General features: G+C 60.8%; 1 protein-coding gene across 3 annotated transcripts in view; it reads left to right on the top strand.

The window, feature by feature from the left end:
• FBXL18 (F-box and leucine rich repeat protein 18) overlaps positions 1–26,698 on the top strand; it is a 42,988-nt gene that overhangs the window by 1,448 nt on the left and 14,842 nt on the right. For 2 of the 3 annotated variants that reach the window (XM_053656972.1, XM_053656973.1), the window contains exons 2-4: positions 4,076–4,291; positions 5,936–7,479; positions 13,189–13,407. In XM_053656972.1, the coding sequence (XP_053512947.1) occupies positions 4,076–4,291; positions 5,936–7,479; positions 13,189–13,407 (1,979 nt within the window). Of the gene's footprint in view, positions 1–4,075; positions 4,292–5,935; positions 7,480–13,188; positions 13,408–21,260; positions 25,240–26,698 lie in introns of those variants that run through there. The other variant, XM_037134827.2, reaches the window with a different exon arrangement.

The raw sequence follows: 26,698 nt of genomic DNA, 5'->3' as shown, positions 1-26,698 counted from the left end.
TGTGTGGTTGGCTCTCTCGCGCCCCCTACTGGGGACCTGGCCCATAACCCAGGCATGTGCCTTGACTAGGAATCAAATTTGTGACCCTTTACTTCTCAGTCCAGCGCTCAGTGCACTGAGCCACACGAGCCAGGGCATAACATTCACACAATTATAGTGCACAACTCGGTGGCTTTAAAAAACATATTCACACTCTGGCTTGGTGGTTCATTTGGTTGGAGTGTCATCCCACACACCAAAAAGTTGTGGGTTCCATTGTCTGTCAGAGCACATTTCTGGGTTGCAGGTTCGATCCCTGGTCAGTGCCCATATGAGAGGCTCCTGATTGATGTTTCTCTCTCTCTTTCCTTTTCTCTCTAAAACCAGTAAACACATTCTTGGGTGAGAATTAAAGAAAAAAAGGAAAAGGAAATTAGCTTAAAATACATATATATTCTTGGGGTTGTGCAACCATCCTCATAATCTGATTCCAGAAGGTGTGTTCTGATTTCGAAAGTCACTGCTGGCGTGATGATGATGATGGTGATATGACCGTATGATGATGTAGAGGCAGAGAGAGAAACAGCGATTTGCTGTACCACCTGTGTGTGTATTCATTGGTTGCTTCTTGCATGTGCCCTGGCCGGGGATCTAACCTGCAACCTTGGGCTATGGACACAGTGCTGTGACCAGCACTGCCCGGCTAGGACCAGTCATTGCTGATTATATTATTATTATTTTTTAAAGATTTTATTTATCTTTAGAGGGGAAGGGAAGGAGAGAGGGAGAGAAACATCAACGTATGGTTGCCTTTCATGCGTCCTCTGCTGGGAACTGGCCTGCAGGGAACCAGCCTGCAACCCCAGTATGTGCCCTGACTGGGAATCGAACCGTGATTGTCTGGTTCGCAGGCCCGTGCTCAATCCACTGAGCTACACCAGCCAGGGCTATATTATTATTTTTAAAAGACTTTGCTGATTTATTTTTAGAGAGAGGGGAAGGGAGGTAGAAAGTGAGGGAGAGAAACACTGAGTTGCCTCTCACACGCCCTCAGCTGGGGACCAGGCCTGCAGCCCAGGCTTGTGCGTGGGAATCAAACCTGCAACCTTCCAGTGCGCGAGATGACGCCCAGCCTCCTGAGCCACACCAGCCAGGGCGGTTATTGCTGGTTGTATAGCGCAGGTGCCCAGGGCTCCTCGCAGGGCTTCCGAGGAGTGGAGCTCCATTTCTAATAGCGCTTCAAATGCCTCTGACGCAGGTGGTTCGTTGACTCACCTGGGTCAGTGCCTCTTTCTCTTGGGTGTTAAAAACCGATCTCTGCTCTGGCTGATGTGGCTCAGTGGATTAAGCGTGAACCTGCAAACCAAAGGGTGGCCAGTTCGATTCGCAGTCAGGGTATGTGCCTGGGTTGTGGGCTGTGTCCTCAGTAGGGGGTGCCCCAATTGCAACCACACATAGATGTTTCTCTCCCTCTCTTTCTCCTTCCCTTCCCTTCCCTCTCTCTAAAGATAAAGAAATAAAATCTAGGCCCTGGCTGGTGTAGCCCAGTGAATTGAGCACGGGCCTATGAACCAAAAGATCGCAGTTCAATTTCCCGTCAGGGCACATGCCTAGGTTGCAGGCCAGTTCCCAGCAGGGGATGCACCAGAAGCGACCATACATTGATATTTCTTTCCTTCTCTCCTTCCCTTCCCTTCTAAAGATAATAAATAAATTTAAAAAAAAAAGAAAATCTAATAAAAAAAGAGATCCCTGTTCAGGAGCCACCCCTCACCTAGCGAGGGGATAAATGAGCAAGCAAATTATTGCCGTTATCTGAGGACACTGGGGTCAGGAGCAGGAGGAGGGGACCTGGCACAGCCCAGGTGGAGGGACGAGCGAAGTGTGTCTGGGGGATGCCCGGAGGGCTTCACTGAGGAGGGAGCCTTGGCTGAAGTTGCCAGACCCAGGGGAGTGAGGAGACCTGCTCCCAAAGTGGCTCCTCATCCTTCAGGCCGGCCCAGGGTTCGGGGCACGGTGCGGGCCAGAGACCATCTCCTGGGGTGTGCTGAGACCGGACGGAAGGAGCCGTGACTCAGTTCCCTTTTTTTTTTTTAATTCTTGCAACTGCTAAATGGTTTTAAGAGAAATTTAGTAGTACTTGTATAACTGGAAGTCACGTCATTTGGAATTTCCTAGTGTCTTGCCCTATGTTGTCATCAGTCTACAGTGGTCTTACTTTGGTAAATCTGCAGCTCGGGGATCAGGAGGGGTCCACCTCAGGCCTCCCCGCCTGGTCCCCAGGCTCCCTCGGTGCCGGAGCCCTGTTTGCCTGCCAAGGGTTGTCCCCGGGCCAGCCCCTCCCTGGAGGTGGAGTCTCTAGGTCTAGGGCTGGGTCTGCGAGTCTGATTTTTATCAGGTGCCTGGGTGAGATCTCAGGTCATCGGATCTGGGAAACTTCTAAGGAAACTCACTTATGGTCCAAAATATTGGACCCAGAAGCCAGCCAGCCAGGGCAGCTGTGGACTTGGGTCTGAGGGCTGCCTCCTGCCCCTTGAGTGGTGGGGGCAGGAGGCAGGACCAAGGGCGTGTCCCGTGGAAGCTGGGAGTGAGGGCAGGGCTGGCTGCTGCCTCCAGGAAGAAAAGAAGGTGCTGAGCAGGCTGCACTGATTCCCGGAAGCCCTTTCCTGGCCTGGAAAGGGCTTGGCAGGGGCAGGGCCGGTGGGGACAGGGTGGAACCCCACAGTGCCTGCCTTGGGGTGTACAGTCTTCCTCCCCAGAGTCCATGGTTTCCACGGCAGCGGAAGGGCTTTCCAGGCATCAGGGCCTCCATCCATGAGAATATGTGCAGAAAACACAGGCCAGAGGAGGGGCTTGTGGGCAGAATCGCTGGAACTGGCAGCAGAGAGAATTCGGGCACTCTCCTGGGAGTGGTCCGCGAGGCGCCCCTCAGATGCCTTAGAGGCAGGAGGGTCCCTTTGGGGAGGTGTCGGGGAGACACAGATTCCTTCCCCTGGGGCTCCCCTTAGAGAATCGGAATTCCCTTGGCCTTGACTTGGGGATTTGTGTCACACTAACCCAGGTGGACTCCCTCCTTCCTGGTTGTGCACATGAAAGAGGCACTGACCGGGGTCAGAAGGCCCTCGTTCGGGAAGAAGCCCCAGGCAGGTACCTACAGAAGCACAGAGATGAGTGGGCATCTCGTCGGAAGTTCCGACTCGAGTCTCGGACCAGATGTGTGGTAAATGGAGATAAGCGGAGCAGGCCCTATGATTTATTACTACTCTTAACGTTCAGAAACGCTTCCGGCCTAGTCGGTGCCGTTTCTCGTTTGTGAGGACTTCACAGTTTCACCCTCAGCGGCGGACCCTCTCATATTACTGGCCCACAGTGACAGGGCCGAGAGGAGTCACTGTCCCAAAGGGCTCTGAGGATTGTGCGCAGTGACTCATTTACCCGTCACACCAGCTCTGTGAGGGGCCCTGTTTCTGTCCCTAAGTACCGTTATTTCTTTTCTTCTTCTTTAAAGATTTTTTTGAAAAGACTATTTTTAGAGAGGGGAAGAGAAGGAGAAAGAGAGGGAGAGAAACATCAGCATGTGGTTGCCTCTTGCGTACCTCCCACTGGGGACCTGGCCTGCAACTCAGGCATGTGCCCTGACTGGGAATTAAACTGGTGACCCTTTGGTTCACAGGCTGGCGCTCAGGCCACTGAGCCACACCAGCCAGGGCTTATTGTTGTTTCTTGATGGAATTCTCCCCAAGGGTTACAATACAGCTTGACATTGCGGGCAGAGTGGGAGGGCAGAGGGCAGCAGGTGTCACCAGCGGAGAACCTCGGCCAGTGCTCCTAAGTTGAGTCTGAAACACGCCAGACTTGACCAAAGTCTTTAGCAGGAAGAATCACTTTGATGGTAAAAACATGTGCAGTTGCGGTTCGAGTCTCTCGTTTTTGAAGAGACATCCTGGTGTGTAGGCCACAGCGAGCTCGTAGAGTGTCTCGCGCTCTTGCTCTGCAGTTGAGGTTTCTGGTAAAATGAACTCTCCCTGGCGGGGGAGACCGGGCTGAAGGCTGCCCTTGGGGATCCCATGGGGATTTAGTTCCCCTGTATTTTCAGGACATGTCCAGCGATGGCGACGCGCCCCCTGCAGCGGCCGAGATGACGGCCAGTGTGCACCTGCTGGGCTTCTCCGACGAGATCCTCCTGCACATCCTGAGCCACATCCCCAGCACAGACCTGGTGGTGAACGTCCGGCACACCTGCCGGAAGCTCGCAGAGCTGTGCCTGGACAAGAGCCTCACCCACACCGTGCTGCTGCAGAAGGACTATGCGGTAAGGCGTGGGGCAGGCGCAGCCTGGTGCGTGTAGGCCGGGGATGGGGAACCACCGAGACGCCCATCTGTGCAGAGGGGCACCACGCAGCTCACGACAGGGTAGGAGCTCAGACTCGTGACTGGGGACAGCCTCCGAGATACCTGTGTGGCAAAAACTAGGGGCCGAAAAGTATAGGGAGCGTGCCACCTGGGAGGAGGGTGCAAGTATCAGGGACGTCGTTCTGGAGCGCCTAGTGCTAAGAGGGAGACTTAACTTTGCAGCCGGCTCCGTGACAGGAGCCGTGACAGGTGTGGGGCAGGGGAGCACCACTGACATTCCACCAGCAGGGCGCCTGCTGTCTGCTTGCTCTGAGTCCTTGGCAGCACTTGGTGTTGTCAGTCTTTTAAGCTTTAGCCATTCTGATGGGTGGGACATGGTATCTCACTGTGGTGTTCACGTGCGTTTCCCTGACCAAGGCCGTTGTCGATTGATTATGTTCCCATCAGCTGTGTGGGCCATCGGCAGGGCTTTTCGGAAGGGGCCGTGTGCGGCTTTTGCCCATTTCCCACCGTCCGTCTTCCTCTCAGAGTTACAAGAGTTCTGCGTGTCTTCTGGATGCGAGCCCCTTGTCAGACACACGCGTTCCGAGTATTTCCTCTCGTAGTCTGGGGCTTGCTGTTCCACTTTCTTAACAGCGGATTTGGCAGAGCACAAGTCTGTCATTTTGGTGACATGCATTTTACCGAACTTTTGAACTCATGCTCTTTATATTCTGTTGAAGAAACCCTTGTGACCTGGCTGGCTGCTGTGGCTCAGAGGACTGAGCCCCGGCCTGCAAACTGTAAGGCCGCCCGTTGGACTCCCAGTCCGGGCACGTGCCTGGGTCTGCGGACCAGGTCCCCAGCTGGGGGCGGGCAAGAGGCGACTAATTGATGTTTCTCTCCCTTTTGTTCTCCCTCCCTTCCTCTCTGTCTAAAAATAAATAAATAAAATCTTTAAAAAAATAAATAAAAGGTTTTATTTATTGATTTGAGAGTTAGAGAGAGAGAAACGTTGATTTGTTGTCCCACTTATTTATGCACTCACTGGTTGATTTTTGTATGTGCCCTGACAGGGGATCGAACCTCTGACCCTGGTATATCGGGACAGTGCTCTAACCAACTGAGCTGCCCAGCCAGGGTTAGAACTCTGTTCCTTTCCATGACTGAATAGTGTTCCGTTGTATGGACGGACCCCCCCCCCCTTGTTCCTTATTCACCCGTGGGCGGACACCTGGGTCGCCCCCCCCCTTTGGGCCACCGTGGAGAATGCCGCTGTGAGCACCGCTCTCGGTTCCCGAGGGCTCACCCAGGGCCGGCCGCTGGTCTCCACTGCTGGGGCCTGCGGTTTTGGAGGGACTGCCACGCTTCCTACCACAGCTGTACCGTTTACGTCCCCTCCAGCGGGGGGCTCTCGACTGTTGGTTGGAGGTAAGTGTGTGGGGAGGAAAAGGAGGTGCCAGCTCTCGCTGGAGTGTCCCCTTTGCCAGAGGAGAGCATCTCTGTAGGTCCTCGTGGGCCCCGATGGTCTGGGGCGAGGGTGACCTGAGGGGTGACGGTGAGGGTGGCATCTGGGTGTCTTCAGCCCTCCCCCTGCCTGTCCCCACCCCATCCTGTCCTGCAGGCAAGCGAGGACAAGGTGAAGCAGCTGGTGAAGGAGATCGGCCGGGAGATCCAGCAGCTCAACATGGCCGGCTGCTACTGGCTGTCAGGCTCCACGGTTGAGCACGTGGCCCGCTGCCGCAACCTGGTGAAGGTGAACCTCTCCGGCTGCCACCTGACCTCCCTGCGCCTCTCCAAGATGCTGTCGGCCCTGCAGCACCTGCGCTCCCTGGCCATTGACGTGAGCCCCGGCTTCGATGCCAGCCAGCTGAGCGGCGAGTGCAAGGCCACGCTGAGCCGAGTGCGGGAGCTCAAGCAGACGCTGTTCACGCCCTCATACGGGGTGGTGCCCTGCTGCACCAGCCTGGAGAAGCTGCTGCTCTACTTCGAGATCCTGGACCGCACGCGCGAGGGCGCCATCCTCTCGGGCCAGCTCATGGTGGGCCAGAGCAACGTGCCCCACTACCAGAGCCTGCGGGTCTTCTACGCCCGCCTGGCGCCCGGCTACATCAACCAGGAGGTGGTGCGGCTCTACCTGGCCGTGCTTAGCGACCGCACGCCCGAGAATCTGCATGCCTTCCTCATCTCTGTGCCTGGCAGCTTCGCCGAGAGCGGGGCCACCAAGAACCTTCTGGACTCCATGGCCCGCAACGTCGCCCTGGACGCCCTGCAGCTGCCCAAGTCCTGGCTCAATGGCTCGTCCCTCCTCCAGCACATGAAGTTCAACAACCCCTTCTATTTCAGCTTCAGCCGGTGCACCCTGTCCGGCGGCCACCTGATCCAGCGCGTCATCAACGGTGGCAAGGACCTCCGCAGCCTGGCCAGTCTGAACCTCAGCGGCTGTGTCCACTGCCTGTCCCCGGACTCCCTGTTGCGCAAGGCGGAGGATGATATCGACAGCAGCATCCTGGAGACGCTGGTGGTGGCGTGCTGCAACCTGCGGCACCTCAACCTCTCGGCCGCCCACCACCACAGCTCCGAGGGCCCGGGCAAGCACCTGTGCCAGCTGCTGGCCCGGCTGCGCCGCCTGCGCTCCCTGTCCCTGCCGGTCTGCTCCGTGGCTGACTCTGCGCCATGGGCTGACTGCAAGCCCGCCCAGCCCGCCATGCACGCTGTGCCCTGCGGCTTCGGCAAGAAGGTCCGCATTGGCGTGCAGACGTGCCCCGGCCCCTTCTCGGGGCAGGCGGGGCCCCAGCCGTCCTCCGTGTTCTGGTCTTTGCTGAAGAACCTGCCCTTCCTGGAGCGCCTCGAGCTGATTGGGTCCAACTTCTCCTCCGCCATGCCACGCAACGAGCCTGCCATCCGCAACTCCCTCCCGCCCTGCAGCCGGGCGCAGAATGTTGGGGACTCGGAGGTGGCCGCCATCGGCCAGCTGGCCTTCCTGAGGCACCTGACGCTGGCCCAGCTGCCCAGCATTCTGACGGGCTCCGGACTGGTCAGCATCGGCCTGCAGTGCCAGCAGCTGCAGTCCCTCTCGCTGGCCAACCTGGGCATGATGGGCAAGGTGGTCTACATGTCCGCCCTCTCGGACATGCTGAAGCACTGCAGGCGGCTAAAGGACCTCAGGTGAGGGCCTGGCAGCCCCTCTGAGGCCTCAGCGGGCTTGCTGGGGCCTGGAGACGGCAGCGGGGAGAGTGGGGGCCCTTCGTCAGCAAGCGTTGGCAGACTCAGACCTGCCCTCCAGGAGCCGAGAGTCTGGGGTCAGGGCCCGACCAGGGGCTCTGGGCAGTGACGGGCTCTGGGCAGTGCGGGGTCTCAGGCAGCTGCAGTCGGCAGGGTCAAGGAGCTGGGCCGGGGTGTGGGAGCTGTGATGCCAAGCTCCTACCTCGTCTTTGTGATGGGCCGTCAGAGTGGCCACGCCACAAGGGCTGCCGTGGACAGAATCTCCGGCCCACCCAGGCACCTGGAGGGGTTCCGGTCTCCAGTTGGGAAAGGCCCCTTTGCATCCCACCTGGAGTGAGGACAGAGGAGGTGGAGAGTGGGCCTCAGAGGTGGGGGGGCCGCACACTGCCGAGAGGCGATGGTAGTCCCCTCTGGGGCAGGTGGCAGGGCTGATCCAGAGTGAGAGGGGGTACAGCCTGCGGCCTCGGAGAACCCACCCTTGGGTCTTACTGTGGGGCCGCTGGCACGCTGGGGCCCCCCCGAGTCATGCCGTGGCTTGGTGGCAGGAGGGCCCAGTGTTGAAAGGGTAAGCCTTTGTTACCGGGAGACATAGTTGGAAATCTTGATAGATCTGATCGTGGGAAATTGTGTTATTTCCCAGGAACTTCCCATAACATGGTGGCGGCTGACCTTGGCTCTGCAGGGGCTTAGGGCCGGGGAGAAGTGGTGGTGGGTCTCGGATCAGCTGTCTGGTCTCTGTGAGAGGCTGTAGCCAGAAGGCTGCGGTGACGTGTCGACGTGTCATTGTCCCCACGAGGAATGGTCAGCAGTTACTTTGTGCTGCGGGCCAGAGCCGAGGGCTGTCAGACCCCGTTTGATGCGATCCCCATGACCGTGGCCCTTTGACGAGGCAAAGGCAGCATGAGGCAGGGGCTGAGATTCAGGATTTGCTTGGGTTAGTCTAGCTGCAGAGCTTGACCTTGGCCCTTGAGACATGGGAAATGGAGACCAGCATATTCTTTGCAGACCTCCACTCTCCCCGTCAGAAGGTTTCCCACGGCCAGACCTGGGCTGGACCCTCCCGGGACTCCTCTGCCAGGCTGCTCCCAGCACCCCCGCCCTGAACCCCGCCACCCCCAGCCTAGCACGCCCAGCCCTAGCCTTCCGAAGGGTGGAGCAGGCCTCGGGAGCCCCAGTGTCTTCCTGCCCTGCCGGATCAACGTGCCCTGGGTAACGAAAGCCGCCATCTCACGCCCTGTGCCTGCCTTTCACCCAGAGCATCTGCAGTGGCTGCTGCCTACAGAGCCGCTGGGGGTGCGGCAGAGCACTGGGGCTCCCGCTCTCCCGGCTGCAGGGCTGGGCTTGTGGTGCCAGGCACGTGTCAGGCTGCTTCAGAGCTGCGGGGGGCACGGAGGTGGCCTCCGAGCTGGTCCAGTGCCCCCACGCCTCTCACCCTCCCGAGGGACCTGGGTGGAGGAAGGTCCCAGGGGACGGGAGCCATGGCAGAGTCCTGGGGTCAGACAGCCTTGGTCAGCCTGGGGCTGCGTATGCCCAGTTTCTCCGTCTGTGAGGTGGGACTTAGGGCCAAAGGAACTCTTCCTGAGAGGGCCCGTGGGGCAAGGTGCGGCGCCTGTGGCCTAGTCCTTTGTCCACCCAGATGTGCGAGCGCCTTTCATGGCAGGTGCCATTCCAGGACCGGGGACGGCACCTGGACAAAACAGTGACCCTTGTCCATGGGGATTGCGTTTTCGAGTGTAGGCACTGAAAGTGCCCCGCATGGCAGGGGCTGACCGTTGCTGGGGAGAGGGCAGCTCAGGGCCAGGGCACCGGATGTGGGGCCAGCAGTCAAGGCAATTCCGTGAAGGGGGCGGGAGCTGAGCGAGGGCTTGGCTTCAAGGAGCTGAGTTTGTAAAGCAGAACCAGGGGAGAGAACATTCTGGACCAGTGGGTCGCAGCGCACCAGCCGTAGTATCCACAAGCCACAGGGCGACCTACCTGTAAACAAGTTCAAATGAAACGAAATCCAGCCCTCAGTTCTTCAGTGACATTGGTCATCTTTTAGGTGCTCGGTACCCGCATCGAGAGTGGCCAGGTGTCGTACAGAGCGCGTGCGGAAGGAACGTGGCTAGCACAAAGTTCTGCTGGACGGAGCTGAGTTAGCGCAGGGTGGGAGGCGGGCCTGCCAGGTCTTCCAGGTGCAGCAGGAACCCGTGACACTGGCAGTGTTTCCAGGGGGAAGGGCCGGTCACATGGCTGTTGAAAAGGGCCGGGGCAGGAGGCTGCAGGGGCGGACGGAGATGGGATGAAAGGCAGGATGGCAGAAACGTCTGGATTCTGACTTCCTGGAGAATTTGCCGATCGATCAGATGTTGGGGTGAGGGCGTGGTCAGGGTGGGCCACAGCTGCCCTCGCTGAGGAGGGAGGTCGTGTGGGGCGGGTGTGCATGTGCCCACGTGAGCTTGAGATGCCCTGGACCCTGTGGGGGAGCCGGCTGCCAGCCAGTGCTCGGGACTGGAGACACCACAGACGGGGGACAAGACCGGTCAGGGGAGGAGGAGGAAGAACCAGTATAGGTGACCAAGCCACACCCGCAGGGAGTGAGGAGGTGGGTGGAGAGGGCAGGTGTTGCAAAAGCTTTGGACGGAGGTGGTAGCGGCGGTGGCTGTCAAACCATTGTGGTTGTGCTAGTGCTTCTGCACGTACCATTGCTGACCCTTTTCAACAACCCCAAGAGGGTAGCTGTTATCAACCCATTTTGCAGATGAGGAAGGTGAGGCCCAGAGAGTTAATGAACTTGCCCGGGTGACACGGCTGGTCGATGGTGATTGAGTGGGGCAGTGTAGCACATTCAGTGGTCGCTGAGCGGCTTCCCTGGCCTGGGATGGGGTTCTCGTGGTCCAGGTCTTCCTCAGGGGCGGGGCTGTATGTGTGGCCTGAGTTATGTGGCTGGGAGGGGCCTGGGGGACTCGGATAGACGGCTTTTGTGGGCTGCCTGAGAACCCAACCACAGCTCATAATGGCCTCTCTGTGCACGCGGGCTGCTGGGAACCACGTCTGATCGGGGCCGAGTACTGCCTGTTCAGAACAAACACTGGTTTTGCCTAAGTGTGGCCAAGTGGCCCCCTCACTCTGGATCCCTGCCTTCTTCGGGGAGGCTGGAGTGAAAGGAGCAGGTGCTGCCGGCTGCCTGGGCAGGAGCCGCAGACCAGGGATGGGGTGGGAGTGGGTGGGGGTGTTCTGCACTCGGCCGAGGCCGGAGCACCCTGGCAGCTCCTGCACTTTCTAGTGGGTATTCCTGAGGTGGCAGCCCTTGGGATCCCAGGCCGGCTGCTGCTGTTCCCACCAGGGAGGCCCATGAATTTGAGCTTTGTTCAGCCAGACCAGGCTGGGAGCTGCCTCTGTGCAGCCAGGGCTGCTCCAGTAGGGAGGTGGTGCAGGGCGTGCTGCTGTGCTGGGGCCTGGCCAGCTGCAGGTCTGTGGCACACCTCGGCAGCCAGAGGGTGACAAGTTGGATGGAGAAGGGTACCATCCTTCCTGAGACTGAGGAAGCCCTGTCTTGTGGAGCAGGAAGGGAGGGGCGTTGCCCTGAGTTACCCTAGGCTGCCAGTGACCTGGAATCAGGGTGGTGTCTGGGCGGATGCTAGAGAGCCCTCGTTCGGAGCCAGGCCCTGGAAGCTGTCCCCAGATTGCCCCAGAGGCCTGGGCGCTGCTGGGCGGGCTGAGAGCGGGGCTGGCAGAGGAGGGCACAGCCGAGCCCTGCCTGTGTGCCCACAGAGCCTCAGGGAAGCTGAGCCACCTCTCCGGGAGTTGGGTTTGTGGCTGCGTCCTTCCTGGATGGGAGGCTGGGGCAGAGCTGGTAGGGAGAAGGGCCGCAGGCCCCCCCCTAGGCGGAGCCAGTCACGGGGGACGCCTTTTCCTCATCCTCTGCACTCACCACTGACCCTGAAGATCACTCACCTCAGGTCTGCTCTGCCAGTCCACAGAGGGGACAGAGGAAGGGTGGACAGGGCACTCCCCGCGGGCCTGCCCACCTGAGCACCTGACAGGTGGCGTCCTGCAGGGTGGGAGGATCTGGACGCAGCTGGCCAGTCGGAAACATTTTAAAATGTGTACCAACACAGCACTCCCCTGCCTGCCTACTTGGGTCTTGACCCAGGAGGTTGGAGTGAGACCTCTGCGGTAGCACAGACCCGCAGCGCCACCTAGTGACGCGGCGCAGGCCTGCCCCTCCCCGCGCAGCTCAGCAGTCCTGAGTCTGCAGGGTTCTCACTGGCAGATACGCTCCCTGTAGGTGGTTTCAGAAGTTGTTTTTAACAGAACCACATAGCGTGTCCACGTGTTTCCTTGAGAAAAAACGTTCACAGCCGTCGTGGGCACAGTACTTGCTCGCTGTCCCCGCCCTGCGGAGCAAGGGCGCTGCCTTTCCCTCTGCAAGGTGAGCCTGTGGCTTGGTCTGCGCTGTGCTCAGGGCTCAGTCCCAGCTCTTTCGGGTGCAGCTTGTTCAGGGGGCCCAGGAACAGGCTCGTGCTCCACCGGGAATGTCAGCTGCTGGCTGCAGCCGCCCAGGCAGTCCTGCTGGGGGCTTCCCTTCTGCGCACCTGGGGCTGTAGGCGGGAGGCGACACATGGCTTCTCACAATCACCCCAGAAGCACCCGGGTTTTCCTGCAATCACAGCGTCGGGAGCTCGATAGAACTTCTGCTTACATTGTATTAAACCCCTTCCGAGCCCAGTGTCCTGGCTGTGTGTCGGCGCCCAGGGGCTCCAGACAGCTGGGTGCAGGACAGAGGGCCAGTGTGGGCACCTGCTGGACTGCTGCTCCAGTGACCTTCTGTTCTCGCAGACCCGACTTTGAAACCCCTTCCCTGCTGCCTGGCCCATCGGCGTCCTTGGGCAGCAGAGAGCAGTGCCAAGCCTGTGCAGTCCCTGTGGGGGTTCAGGGACCGCGCCTTCCTCACCCGCGTCCTGGTCGGGTTGGCCTCGCTCTGTGTGGCTGTGTCCAGAGAACTGGGGCTCTGCCTTCCCCTGGGGCCTGGGGGCCTGGGGGCCTGGGCAGGGGCTCTCTGTGCCCAGGGCAGGCCGGCTGCCTCCTTGGGGTGGTGCGGCATTTCCTGCCTACGCTGGAAGCCTCTCTTTTTATGACTAGAGATCACCGCTGCAGACCTCCTTTTGGGGTGGCCAGGATGTCGCCAGCCCGGTCCCCTCAGCTTGTGCAGAGAAACAGGCCTTGCGGGGCTCCTTTCGGGCGTGCTCTGCAGGTGGAGGGCTTACCCTGGCCCCTTGGTGGTGGGCGTCTGCACCGTGTGCAGGGTCACGGCCTGGAGACACAGTCCTGGGTCTGACACCGAGTTTATCCCGGGAGTGATTTGCACAGTGCTGGGGCCTTGGACGGTGAGGGGGGAGGAGGCTGCATAGATTTGTTGGCCGGCCTTGGGGAACACAAAGAACGTGCAGTGGGGAGAATAGCGTCGCTGCAGCCTGTGGCAGGGCATTGCCGCCTGGCCACCGCTGTCCGGTGCTGGGTTGGGGCCTGGTTGCTGGCTAGGGAGGGCTGGGCCCCTACCGTGCTCACAGCCCAAGACCCAGAGGTCCTGCCCACCGTGCACACGTCTGTCCCTCAGCAGCTTCTGTGCTGGGCCTGCCGGTGGGACTCACGCCACCTCTCTCCCCGCAGGCTGGAGCAGCCCTACTTCAGCGCCAACGCCCAGTTCTTCCAGGCGCTGAGCCAGTGCTCCGCGCTGCAGCGGCTGTGCCTGGTCTCCCGCAGCGGCACCCTGCAGCCCGAGGCCGTGCTGGCCTTCATGGCCCGCTGCCTGCACGTCGTGGTGTGTCACATGTTCACCGGCGAGTCCCTGGCCACCTGCAAGAGCCTGCAGCAGACCCTCCTTCGAAGGTGAGTGGGCAGGGCCGCGGGTGCCAGGAGGCCTCCGCCAGCGACCGTCCCGTCCCCAAAGGGGTCCTGGGTGTCGTTCCTCCCCCAGGCTCCCTCAAGTGCCCCACAGCTCTTCCTTGGAGTTAAACACCACCGGGCAAAGGGTGGTTTCTGTCCGCTGCAGGGCCTTCTCTCCTTGTGTTCTTTTTGCCACGGGGTTAATTTCCTACAACTGAAGCCCCCTCACCCCTGGTGTCCAAAGTATTGTCTTCCAGCCGCCTGAGACGTTGCCTCCTGGGTTCCCACAGAGCAGTCGTGAAAATGGGGGAACGGCGCATTGTGGGTAGTCGGCCTCGGACCTCCGAATTGCCTCAGTTTCCCCACAGCGCTCCTGTTCCAGGATTCCATGCAGGGCCCTCTTCAGGCTCAGTGGTCACATCTTCTTAGTCTCCAGTCTGCGATGTCCCCAGTCTTTCCCGGTCTCTCGTGACCCTGACACTCAAACAGCACTGGTATTTGGTAGAATGTCATCAGTGTGGGTTTGTCTGGCGTTTTTGGCCAGGAAACCACAGAAGTGATGCTGTGTTCGTGTCACTGCAGCATGTCGGACACGTGCGTCCTCAGGTCTTGTCGCTGGTGGGTAAGGTCGTGTCTGCCAGATGTCTCTGCCTTGAAGTTGCGGTCACAACCTTTGAGCACCTGAAGAACGAACACCTGTGGGGAGACCACTCGAGAGTCCTCAGATGCTCTGTTTCTTGTTGGACTGGGCCCACCAACCCCAGCGTCCCCATGGAGCCTGGTCACTGTGCCACTCTGGCATCTGCCCAGGGATGCTTTGCTGTTGCCATCATTCCTCCGTGTCAGTGAATGGGGCCTCTGTGGGGACAGTTCCGTCCCCTCGCCCGTATGTTTGTGCTCCCTGGACTGTTTCCTCGTAGGACGTGGCCTCGTGGATGTCTCCCTGCTTTCATGGGCTTCAGCCCACTGCTCTCACGGCTCACGTCGGTGCTCGGGCCGCCCAGACGTGGCGCGGGCTCTTTCACGCTGGGTCCCGTGCCCTTCCGACCTGCCCTGCCTTAAGAGCACCTTCTTAATCTCTGTCGCCACGAGGTATTCCGGGGCTACGCTGTACTTCTCCTGCCCCAGCCCCGGAATTAACCCTGGTTCTTCAGTCGGGGAGGAGTATTTAGAAGCCAAGATGAGGCATTAGGTGTGCTCACTGCTCCGGGGCATCATTGCCTCCCGGCCCTCTCTCCTGGACAGAGCAGGAAATTGACTGGCGCATCCCCCACACACCAGTGTTTATTTCCTCGTCATCCGTCTGCGTTTATGTCGGAAATGAGTTCATACTAACACTTCAACTCTAGCCCGGCCTTGCAGCTCCCTTGCAGCCTGCCCTTCCTGTCTTGTAGCCCCTCCCCCGAGCTGCGGGCAGCCTGGCCCTGGTGTCCACGCAGTCCTGTTGGACACCTGAGGCCGTTTCAGAGATGCTGACCCGCTGTGCCCTGGGAGCCGCGTCTGGAGGGCGGTACTCGCACCCGCCCTTTGTCTTCACCTCCCGGTCTCCAGGCGGAGTAGCACAGTAGCACGTTCCAGGTTCTCAGGGTTGTTCCCGGGCACCACTGTTCAACATCCACCCCCATCCTGTCTGGTTCAGTCCTTTGCATTTGCATGTGCAGTCAGCCCAGTAAGAGGCGTGCTGGGAGGTGTCCGCCCCTCACCCCGGACTCCCCGGTCTCTCCAACTCCGATGCCCTTTCTTTCTGTGTGGCTTTTGCACAGAGGAGCACACACGTGGCTGTCTTCTCTGTGCTTCTGCGGTGTGCACCGCTTTTTCACTTAAGAGGTGTTTGGGAGCGCTCCATGTCAGTGCGCATGGCTCCCGCTGCTCTTGGTGCAGCTTGGCACTCTTTGTCCTGGGAGGTGTGTTCGACAAAGTTACCGCTCCCACGGGCTGTCAGGGTCCAGGACAGTGGCGTGTGAGCACACGCACACTGTGGGGCAGCGTCACTGCTCTCAGTCCGCAGCCAGTTCTCACCTTCTCCCACTGAGACCACCCCCTGGGCCCTGGCCCTGGCCCTGGGAGCCTCTGCTCCACTTCCCGTTTCTGTGAAGTGATACAAAGACCTTTGACCTCTGGATTTTCTGTGTCTCTGCCCTTCATTCAGATTTGGTGGCAGGGACTCCTTGGATGGTGGTGGGTAAAGGTGGTGGATTTAAGAACAACCGTCCTCCCCGGGGGCTGGGTCCCCCTCCTGCCCCCTGCCCAGGGCTATGTGACAGGTGGGTGCCCTCTTGCCTGCTACCCTGCATAGTGGGGCCCAGCCGCCCAGTGAGGGTGGTCGACCTGGAGTCGATGTGGGGGCTGAGGAGAGCCCCAGAACTGGGATGCGAGTCAGGAGCGCTTCTTGGTGAGAACTTGACCTGAGCAGGTGGGGCGGAGGCAGTCGGAGAGCTCTGCTGAGGGAATGCCGTGGGCCCCTGGGGGAGGGTTGGTGGTGGGTGCCCTCATTTCAGCATGGCCAAGAGGGTCGCAGCCTCCTCCTCCCGCTTTCTGCGTCCCCACTGGTGGGGGAGGTGACAGGGTGGAGGCCCAGCTGTTCCCAAAAATCGAGACGCGCCGTCAGCCAGGTCTGCAGAACCACAGGGCCTGGCGGCTCGGTTGCGGCGGACTGTGTGATGGACCGCATCTTTGTGGTTTGCCATTGGGTTTCCCCAGAGAAACCCTAGCTGAGGTTTTCTCCTCCCAGCTGTAAAAATAATACGTGTTTATAGTATTTCTAAAAATGTAGACTCTGAATCAAGCCATCTTTAAGTGAAGTCTCCCCACAGCCCCACCAGCCAGTGGTCCGTGTGGCCCACAGACCGGGGCGGGGCCCTTGCTCAGTTCCCGCCTGACTTTTTTGGTTTGACTCTCGTTGTGGATTTCTTGTGTCCGTAAATATAACTTCAGACCATCTATTTACGTGCTGTTTGGTATCCAAGGTGCGGGGTTGTGGCGGCTTCCGTGGCTGGCATGGCTGACTGCTGGGCGCTCAGTGGTCAGGGGCTGGCTTTGTTACATGCTGGACAGCTCCCAGCACATGGGCTTCAGGAACCGGGGTGCAGGCGGGGGATACGCCTGCCCTCTGCCTGTTGTGGGGGCAGTGGCTGGCTTTCTCCAGTTGGGGGTGGCAGGGAACACGCCTCGGTCCCATTCTGTGGCTTCTGTATGTGCTCCTGCAGCAGACCCAGGTTCGGGGCCTGCCCGCTCCCCTGCCCCCAATGCCCTGTGCATGTGGGCACTATGTCCTGCTCCGCAAAAGCCCTGAGAAGGATGCTCCGGTGGCCCCGTGTGCAGATGGGGAAATGAGGCTCCGTGAGGTGAGCGAGTAGTGCAGCCAGGACCCCAGCAGTGGAAGGGTTGGGGGAGGGCACCCACGCCCTCCAGGGGGCCGTGCTGAGTGCCATGTGGGGCTGTCCCCCGGCCCCCGGCCCCCGCCTGCTGAACAAGGCTCACAGGCTGCAGGACCCTCTGTGTTGAGCAGGGCTGCAGCCACACCCAGGTCTGCTGACAGCCCTTCCGATGACAGGAGAGGCCTCTTTGTGTATGTCTGCGTGGTGTCTTCCTGGAGACCTCCACCGTGGGGTGGCCCCCCATGGGTCTTTCCAGGCCAGGAGACAGTGTGGCTCCCCGGGAATGTCCACGTAGACAGGGTGGGCTGGCCTTCCTGTCCCTCTGCGCTGCAGGGTCCCTGCTGCTTTTCTGTGAATCCCCAGCAGGTGGCGCCATGGCTCGCAGCAACCTGCACTCCACCCAGGCACTTGGGTTTGTCCCGTCCACCCTTTGAAGCCCTAGAGAGCAGGCTTCGCATCTTCTGATGCCCTTCCTTCCCCACCCTTTCCCTGCCTCAAGCTCAGAGTTACTGGACAGAGCAGCGCCTGGTGCCTGACTGTTCTGTCGCTTACCTGCCTCTCTCTCCCCGTGACTCAGCCAGCAGGGCTGGTGTCCCATCTGCAGCACTCCTGTTGGAGAAAGTGTCAGCTGGGTCATCGCCAGTCGTTTTTCTTTTTAGAGGGAGGGGAAGGGAGGGGAAGGGAGGGAGGAAGAGAAGGAAAGAAACTTGTACATGAGGCAGAAACATTGGTTGCCTCTTGCATGCTGGCCTGCAACCAGGCACGTGCCCTGACTGGGAATTGAACCGTCGACCTTTGGGTTCTCAGGCTGGCACTCAGTCCACCGAGCCACACCCGCCGGGGCGATAGTCGTTTTGTATTTCCAGGGCCTTTGCAGGTCTGGCAGTGGACCTGGGTTGGGGCCTCTGGCTCTCGGACGCGCTGGCCTCAGGTGGCTGCTCACTCAGTTGTAAGGCGAGTTAAAGACAGGCCTGGCTTTCGAGAAGGGTTGAGAGCAAACCGAACGCCCGTCAGGAGGAGGCGGGGAAGCTACGGGGAGGCCTCCAGTCAGCAGGATGGTAAGCAGCTGGTGAGTGACAAGGACGGGCTGATGTCCTCGGAGGGAGAGTCTGTCCTGAAAAGGCCAGATGTGTTTAGGAACGACGGCAGGGCGCAAATATTTCTTTTTCTTCACTGCACGGAGGGTCTTGGGGGATTCGTGAAATCTGTGTTGTCACCTTGGAGAGGCACGGGGCATCTGTTGGGAAGGGAAGGGACGGAAGCCCCGCGGACCCCAAACCGACTCCCCTGCATTCCAGCCCCTTGGAAGGCTGGTTGCCAGTAGGCCTCTCCGTGCCTGCAGCCTCCAACTGGCACCACCGGCCCCAGTGGCCCAGGGCCACGGCTTTGCGCTCTTGTCCTCCCGCGTGGGACCTGGGGACGCTACAGCGGGCTGGCAACAGTCGGCTGGCAACAGTCGGCCTAGAGTGAGCGTTTCAGCCCCGGGTCCTTCGGCCCCGTCCTCTGTGTGGGGGCGGAAGCCCATGCTCTCCCTGGTCTCAGGCAGGTTGTCGGGCAGAGCCGGGGTCTGGGCGCAGCTGGGTGGTGCCGCCTCTGCAGGCAGCGTGGGTCCTGTGAGCCCGTGGTGGGTTTTCCTCCTCAGCCCCCGGGTGGCTGACCCTTGACCACTGCCTGTGTTGGTGCTTCTTGAACGTAGATGTCATAGCGCAAGTGACTTTTATAAAGGGTCTTATTACTGTGGCTTTTCTGTAAGACCTTTATTTGCGGAGGAGAAGCTGTTGGCTTCGATCTTGTTTCTAGTTTCCCAGGCGAAGAAGCAAACCCAGTAGGCATTTCACAGGTAAAAGAGTCTCCCGCTCCCCAGAGCACTCAAAGCACCTTGGGGCCAAGCCCTCCAGGGCCCTTCGTGTGTGCGGAAGGCCCGTGCGGGCGCCTCCTGCGGGGCGGTCTCCCCGCCACCATTGTGCGCGGCAGTGAGTTGGCCGTCTCTCAGGCTGTCTCTTTGAAAGCCCCTGTGGTGCCCTCAGACCCTCCTTGAGGGGCCGGCCTTTCTGCCCAGCCGCTCCGGGACCCCGGGCAAGCTGCTCCTCAGGGTCACTGTCCCCTCTTGCTGCCGCTCCTGGGAGCCAGGCGGTGAGCTTGCGGGAGCTGCGTTTCCGAATCAGACAGCAGCCCCTGTGCGCGGGCTCTGTGCTCATTCCTGTGGGTGCTGCCTCTTTGGCCCCGAGGTGGCGGCACAGTGGGGACAGTTCCAGGGAGGCCAGGGCTCCTGCCCAGGGCAAGTCCTGCCCCAGCCCAGGGCAGAGCTGGACCTGGGGAGTGCCGCAGGAGGCCTCGGGGGAGGAACCTGTCACCTCACAGGCCTGGCCTTTGTCCTCTGGGCCAGAGGCTGTTGGAGATGTGATTGATTATCCCCGGTTGGGGAAAGGTCCTGAGAAGTGAGCTTCCTGCCTGCAGTAACCAGCCCAGCTTGGCTGCTAGACGAGGGTGGCCGGAAGGAGTTTTGCTTTGTTTCTCTGGATCTATTTACTCACACCCCAGACTACGTTGAGTCATACAAGAGAACATCGCAACGCGCACACAGGGTACACAGGCTACACGGAACACTTGGGCCTCACTCGCCCCCACCCGGCCAAGAACTCGCCTCCACCGCCTGTGAGTCCTGCCCCGCGGAGGGGTCCCCAACCCTGCCCTGGGAAGCGAGGGATTTCTCTCTCTGCGTTTGCCGTCTTCCTCGCCTGGTTGTCGCCGACTGCAGGCTTTCCTCTTGGCCAGGCCCGCTCCTGCGTGGGGGCAGCGTGGGCTCAGCCGACGATGCGGCTGCCTCCTGGGGGGCCAGGGAGGGGCTTCACAGAGAACAGGGACGGGGGGCGTGCTTGTGGAGGGCTGCCCTGGTCCGGGCCGGCCCGTGGGGACCGAGGGGAGGCCCTCAGAGGGCAGTGGGTGCCGTTCTGGAAACCCCTCTGGCCACCGCCCTCTGCGGAGTCTCCCGAGCGCTGCTCCTGCACCTGGGCCGCCGCCCAGGGCTGCTGGGGCTGCTGCTGGGGCTGCTGCTGGGGCTGCTGGGGCTGAGTGGAGGAGGGGCCCCCAGCCTCCACGTTCCTGGCTTTGGCTGAGAAATCCATCCCCTTCAGCAAATCGACAGCTCATTGCAGCCCTGGGAGGGCAGGAGAGAGGCAGGCAGGCCAGGCGCCTTTGCACGCACACCCCATGTCCGCACACCCCACGTCTGAGACGACTTTGTTTCCAGTCAAGTCAGCAGCACAGTGGGCGGGTGGACAGACAAGGACTGGCCTGCAGGGTTCATGGTCACAGACAGCGCTGCCCTGGAGCAAAGTGAGGGCAAAACAAGGAAAAGGCCGCGCCCAGAACGGGAGGCGTTTCCTCAGCGTCTTTATGACCCAAACATCGAGTTTTATGAGTGCTCTCCTGGCATCTACTCGCCAGGAGTCGTTAATCCAGCACTGGGGCCGTGGGGGAGGGGCCGGAGGGGAGGCGGAGCACAAGGTCCCCTCCTCCCCTTGCACGGGTCCTGGGTTGGGGTCGTGCTTTGCTTTTGGCAAGTGCCCAGGTTCCCTATCCTGCAGCCTGTCCCCGCCTCTTGCTGGCCAAGACCTGAGGGACAGACGGTTTTTCTGTGACTAGAGTCACTCTGGGCTCTGGGTGTCTTGTTCCCTGGGGTCAACCGCGTCCCCTTTCTCCTTGAGCTCCTGTGGCACTTGGCTTTGTGTCTGGGCTGCTGCATGAGGGCCAGTCCCAGTCTGACAGGGAGGGAGGGGCCCCACTCTGCTGGTGATGGCTGAGGGACAGTGGCCTGGGCGTTGCCTCCCCAAGCACTGCTTCCTCAGGTAGGCAGGGGGTCACTGGCCAGCTGCGTGGGGTCTCCGGGAGGAGGGCGCGGAACAGCACGGCTGTTGGTGCCTAGCACAGCACTCGGCCCGGCTGAGGCTCCGTGGAGACCGTCTACGTGTGCTTTCCGTCCACTCAGAGGGGACCCTGTGGGTGCAGCGGCAGGGAGGTGATCTGGCAGCAACTCGTCATATGTGCAGACTGTGGCTCCTGTCTCCCAGCAGTGGCCTTGGTCTCCTTCTCTGGCAGACGACGCCTCACCTGACTTGGGAGTCTGCTCCCCTCCAGGGCTGCCTGTGGGGTTTAGCCTGTCCCTTCTCTCTGCCCTGCTGAGGGTGCTGGCCTTGTGTCTGCAGCTCCTGGGGCGCTGCCCCCACCCTGAGACCTGCCCCGCCACGCCCAGGAACACAGGGGCTGTTCTGACCCATTCTGCCTGCACTCCCTGGCCTGGCGCTCAGCGGGGGTCCAGATAGCAGCAAGATGACACCCCCAGAGGGCTCTCCTCCAGCCCCAGTGGGGAGGGCCCAGCGCCCCTCTGCATTGGCTGTGGGCGAGGGTCTGGCAGATGCTTGGTCACCTGTAGCTCAGGCAGGCGGCCTCGGGGCTCGCTAACGGCTTCCTCTGCTTTAGTTTCCAGGCTGAGCGGCCTGCGCTGAATGTGGTCATCTTCCCCCTGCTCCACGAGGGCCTGGCCGACGTCATCCGGGATGTCCCCATGGTGCACCTGGATGAGATCACCTTGTTTAAGAGCAGAGTGGCTGAGGAGCCGCCAAACCTGTGGTGGTGATGGATGGCCAGCACCAGGCAGAGCCCCTTCCGGGCCGGCCCCCCACCCAGGCCACCTCTGATGCTTCCTGCCTGTCCACAGAGCCCTGACTTGCCTGCCGGACCCTGGGACCACTGGGTGGGTCACAAGAGGAAAGGAGGCATCTCCCTGGGTACCTGGTGCCCCAGGGCTTCCGATGCTTCCTCTTGCGTTCCCTGGTGAGGACTCCTCGCTCAGTGAACTGTGGGCTGCAACAGCGTGAGGACAGGTGGGGCAAGCTGGTGGCTGCTTCCCTCAGACCCGGCCGAGGGCGTTTTTGAACAGAGACGCAGACCCTGATGTCCTGGCTCCCTGGGGCTCTGGCCAGGTCCCCAGAGTGCTGTGTGGCCCATGCTGCCCCTCACTCCACCCCCCAGGAGTGTCCCTCTGCTCATGTGTCCCTGGCCACCTGCCACCGGGCTGCATGGAGGGGTGGCCTGAGGCCCAGGGCTGGGGGTGGCTGTGCCTGTGGGTGGGCACGCTCCCCTGTGAGATGCACCGCCCCTTCTGGGCAGCGGTGCCACAGCGAGGAGCTCGCAAGTCTTGTGGCTGCAGATTTGGGGCTGTCCTTCCCAGTAAGACACGAGTTCACCCAGCTGTGTCTCTGGAGTTTCCCTCCAGCTGACCTCAGACGAGGCCCGAGCAGTGCTGGGCAGCGCCCAGGGGGAGGGCCTCCCCAGCGGCTGCAGTCCCCTGCAGAGGTCCATGTTTCTGGGGAAGCAGGCGTGTGGCTGCATGACCGAGCCAAGAGAGGGTGTACCAGGCAGGAGCAGTGACCGGTCTCCCCGTTTCAGATAGCTTTATTTAGCACTTTAAAAGTTCTGCGCAGCTGTTCCAAAACCGAGGCCCGACCTCCCAGGGTCCAGGGCCTATCCCCTCTCCCGTGCCCAGCTGCAGCCCCTACCTTCTCAGCCTCGAGGCCCTCCCATGCTGGGCATTGCTGGGTGGCTCCCCACGCTGGGCCTGGCTCTCGCCACCCTCTCCCTGTGGGCTGGGGGTGCAGAACCCACAAGGCCCTGCTCACATCCCACTGCCCTGCTGGTCCTCGACCCTCCATCTTCCCACTCTGTTTCCATGGTGACAGTCGCCCCATTCCGCGTAGCTCATCCTGCAGTTGACGTGCAGTTACAGCACCAGGGACCTGGCCCCTTGTCATCACTCCCATGCCCTTCCCTGAGGTTGAGAAGGGCACACCGTTCCGCAGTCCTCACCCCGGGGCGCAGCCGCCAGTGCTCTGCTTCCTGAGTGCAGCCGGTCCGCCGGCCGCCAGCAGCTCCGGCTCTGCCCTGACCAAGCGGATGGCGTGTTTGCAAAGGTGCAGCTGGGCCAGCCCCCGTCCCCATCCCCCGGATTTTCTGCCATCTTCTGAATGCAGGGCACCCTTCCCCATCTTGGGCTACAGCTGGGGGCACTCTCTCCAGGTGAGTGCCCCCCCCCCCCGAGATTTGCAGCCTTCACCTTTGTGGGCCTGACCCTGCGGTCCAGTCCCATCTCTTCCTGGCCTTGAAGGCTGGAGGACGGGCTCCTGGGCCCTGAGAGGCAGGGCCGCGCCCCTGTGTGGGGCTGTGCCGCTGTAGGTGAGGGTCTGCCAGTGGGAGCACCACACTCCCCAGTGTCTGGGCTCTCCTCTCTGTGGTACCCAGAGACCACCAGGTGAGGGTGATGAGGAAGGGTGGGATGCAGCCCAGGAGGAAGGCAGGTGACCCAGTCGTCCCTGGGACTCCCAGGGTCCAGGCCGTCCCCACCCTGGGCCCCAGGTGGCTCTGAGTATCCCCTCCTTTCATCCAGAGCCCCCCGGGAAGTAACCCAGAGGCCGTGGCTGTGGTTTGAGCTCTTGCCTGACAGGCTACCCTGGCGAGTGCGCATTTCTACCCACGAGCACCATTTATACCAGCAAACGGCCGGGAGGGTGCAGGCTGTGTCAGAAAGCAGGGGACTGCTCTGTGTCCCCCACAACCATCCTTTTACCAAGAGCAAGACGTTCCGCCACTCCCGCACCCGAGACAGGATCCACCAGATGTTAATAATGTGCTTATTCTCTCTAAGTGCCATTTTGGCACCAGTGCTAATTGCAATTTATATTCTGCAGCATCTACGCAGGGAAGAGAACCCACCCTAATGGGCCCCGGTGGGCAGAGCCGGGCTGTTGGGCGGCGGACCATATGCTGCCTGCTGAGAGGGCCCTGGTGCGTGCGTGTCTGTGCACACACCTGTGCTCAGCTCTGTGTGTGTGGTTGGGTGCACTTGGGCACACTCGTGTGTGCATGGTGTGAGAGAGAGTGCCATGAGGAAGGAGAGGTTGGGCATTTGTCCCTTTGTTAAAAGAGAGACCCCTGCCCCACCCCCACAGCCACCCTCCCGCCCTCGGCCCCAGCCAGCAGGGTTTCCCAGGGAGGGACACGGAGGCCTCAGGCCCCCTCCCTGCCCTCCGAGGCTTTGCCCATTTCCCTGTGCTTGTACCTCTGCTCCAAGATGAAGGGCCGAGTGGGAACACTTTCATTTGATGGGGGCTTTTTTTCCTGCCTCTCAGCTGCCCTTCCAAGCACTGAGCGGCCTCCAAGACCCTTCATGCCAGGCCTTTGAGGGTGGCCCGTGTGCGCGGCGGGAGAGCACGCTCCGCTCTGGCCTGGTCTGTGGACACCTGGCTGGGGGGCGGGGGCAGGGGCAGCTCTGCAGGGCTGGGCGCTGAGGGCCACACTCCCTAGGCTGCGGGGACAGAGCGTGGAGGCCTGGGCCGGAAAAGCAGGGTGGGGGTAGGGGCCTCAGGAGGGTCTGAGTGGCACACGCAGTCCACTCGTGCCCGTGGCCCTCTGGTTCGTGCCAAGTAGGCCCCTGCCCAGTGGACGCCCCAGGCCTCGGTGGCACTGGGGCGGTGGCAGCTTCCCGCTGCCTTTTTTTGCCTTGTTTTTCCTTTAGGATTTGAAAATGGCTCAGACCTTGTAAGAGAAGAACGAGAAATCTCTGGTGAGGGTGCTGACCTGCAGGTGTGGCTGTTGGCAGTGGTCTTAGGGTTTCAGCTGTGAAACCCGAGGTGGGACTGTGGGTGGGACCTGGGCGCCTGGAGTACTGTGGGCTCGCTCGAGCCCCTCCCTGCACTGCCCAGAAAGGGACAGGGTCGTGCGGCCTGGTGCCCCTGTGGTGGTCACTGGTCCCTTTGGCCCTGGGGATTCAGGGTTCTAATTAGCAATGTCCAGGGTCTCCTGGGCACGCTGAACACAGAGCCACAGGAATTAAAAAAACAGGGTGGTGTCACACAGGCCGACCAAATGGGTGACTCATGTTCTAAAGCTCCCCCCACCACTCCAGGGAGGTGCAGGGGCTTTGTGTCGCTTCTACAGGAGCAGGGCACCTCACACTGCCATTCTGGCTGGGGGACCTGGGGACGTGGTGACCAAGGGCTGCCCGTCGGCCAGGGCCTGGAAGAGCAGGTCCAGGCAGGTGACCCTGGCATGCTCACCTGTGGCGGGTGTGTGCCGGCCCCTGCAGGTGTGAGTGTGACTGGTGGCACACCAGGCGGCCCGGCTGCCTCCCTGGCCATGGACCCCCGCGCCCCGGCCTGAGACTCAAACTGGGAAACAGCCGAGCCCAGCGTGTTTCCAGCAGGGCGGTATCTCAGGGGGGTCTCACAGTTTGTGTGCTCGGCCAGGTACTAACTGACCGGAGGCCTGTCACCTGCCTTGGTGACAGCAGACCTTGTCCATCTGGCGATGCCTGCTCCTGAGTTTTGTGCTCAAATCGCATTTTAAATGGGTGTTTTCATGTAAATTTGTGGCATGTGAAAAGTTTCCAATAAAGTGGGCTTGATTTAAAAAGCAGGTAGTTCTGTTTTGTGGGGACACTGCGGGCCTTTCCCCTGTGGCCCTGTCCCCAGCCCTGGAGGGTGGCAAGGCAAGCCTGTCATCTGTTTGTCATGAGTTGAGGGTGCCTGGCTTGGCTGCATTGGGGGTACCTGGGTGGAGAGACGGGACCGGGTGCTGCCCCACTTTCTGTCAGAAGCGGCCCAATGCCTTCACCATGGAAGACCTGGCCTCCTCTGCTTTGGGGCTGCCGATGCGAGGAGGGTGACTGGCCGGGTGACTGGCCGGGCTCCTCCGACCCTTCCTCTGCGCAGCTCGACAGCTGGCTCTGGTGCTCAGCTGCAGTCCAGGCTCCCATGGCCGTTCCGGCATGGGGGGCGGGGTGTGTGGAGGGGCCAGGAGCTGGGGCTGCTTTGGGCAGCGAGTGCAGACCGCACCTGGGCTGGGCCGGAGCCCGGCTCTGAGCCAGATCTGCAGGCGGGGCCTGGCCCTCGGAGCGGTGCCACCAAACCACAGCTCCTCTAACACAAGCCATCAGTCACGCTGGGGGCTCACCCAGCACACGCACTGAGCACTCACGCACGCACACGCACAGCCTCACGGCCTCACATTCACACTGGGGCGCACACATTCACAGTGACGTATACTCACACAGACACGCACACACGTGCAGACTCATCGCGTGTTCACAATCTCACCCATTCCCACGAGCACATGTGTGGATTTACACCCACAATCACAGACACCCGTGCCCCATCTGTTCTAATCCACATGCATGCGCACACACCAGCATTCACACGCAGACTCTCGCACGCACACCTGCATTCACGCCTGTCCCAGACTCAACAGTGAGTGTTCACTGAATTCTGTTTGCACACCAGCGACTTGACTCATTCGGTTAAAGGCAGGCTCTTCCCTCGTGTTTGTCCCGGGAAATCCGGCAAGTCTGAGACGTCCAGAGGAGAGCCCTGCGCTCCACAGCCAGGGAGCCTCCGCCCATGGCCTCCTGTGTACTATTTAAGGGTCCAAGGGCATGGGCCTCCGACTTACGGGCCTGCTCCCCTCACCGCCACCAAAGCACCTGGCCTGTGCTCTTCAGACTCGTCATTGTAATCACAGGGCTTAGCTGTCACCACCCGCTGGTCCCCCTGCTCTCGGCCAATTAGCTTGTCTCTGATTAGTCACCCTTCCAGGGAAGGCTGCTCTCCGGGTCCTCAGGCTGGAGCGGCTGTCTCCCTTTAGAGTGAGTTCCCTAGGACAGGTTCCCAGGTGGTGTGATTCTGGGCCCCAGGACGACATTCATGAGGTTGGGAGGAGCTTCCGGGGGCTCTAGGGGCAGAGCTGTGTTTTGGGTGGGGGCTTAGCCTCCGCCCACAGCACATGCTGGCCCAGCGCTGGGTCACTGCCAGTCACCTCCCAACCGCTCAGGTCGCTGATTTCAAAAATACTGGTTGCCCAGGACATAC

This window comes from Artibeus jamaicensis, unplaced genomic scaffold (genome assembly GCF_021234435.1).
Source record: "Artibeus jamaicensis isolate MK-2021 breed Jamaican fruit bat unplaced genomic scaffold, CSHL_Jam_final scaffold_3151, whole genome shotgun sequence".
Lineage (NCBI taxonomy): Eukaryota > Metazoa > Chordata > Mammalia > Chiroptera > Phyllostomidae > Artibeus > Artibeus jamaicensis.
Note: the sequence above shows the minus strand (reverse complement) of the source record. Positions and strands in the feature narration are given on the sequence as shown.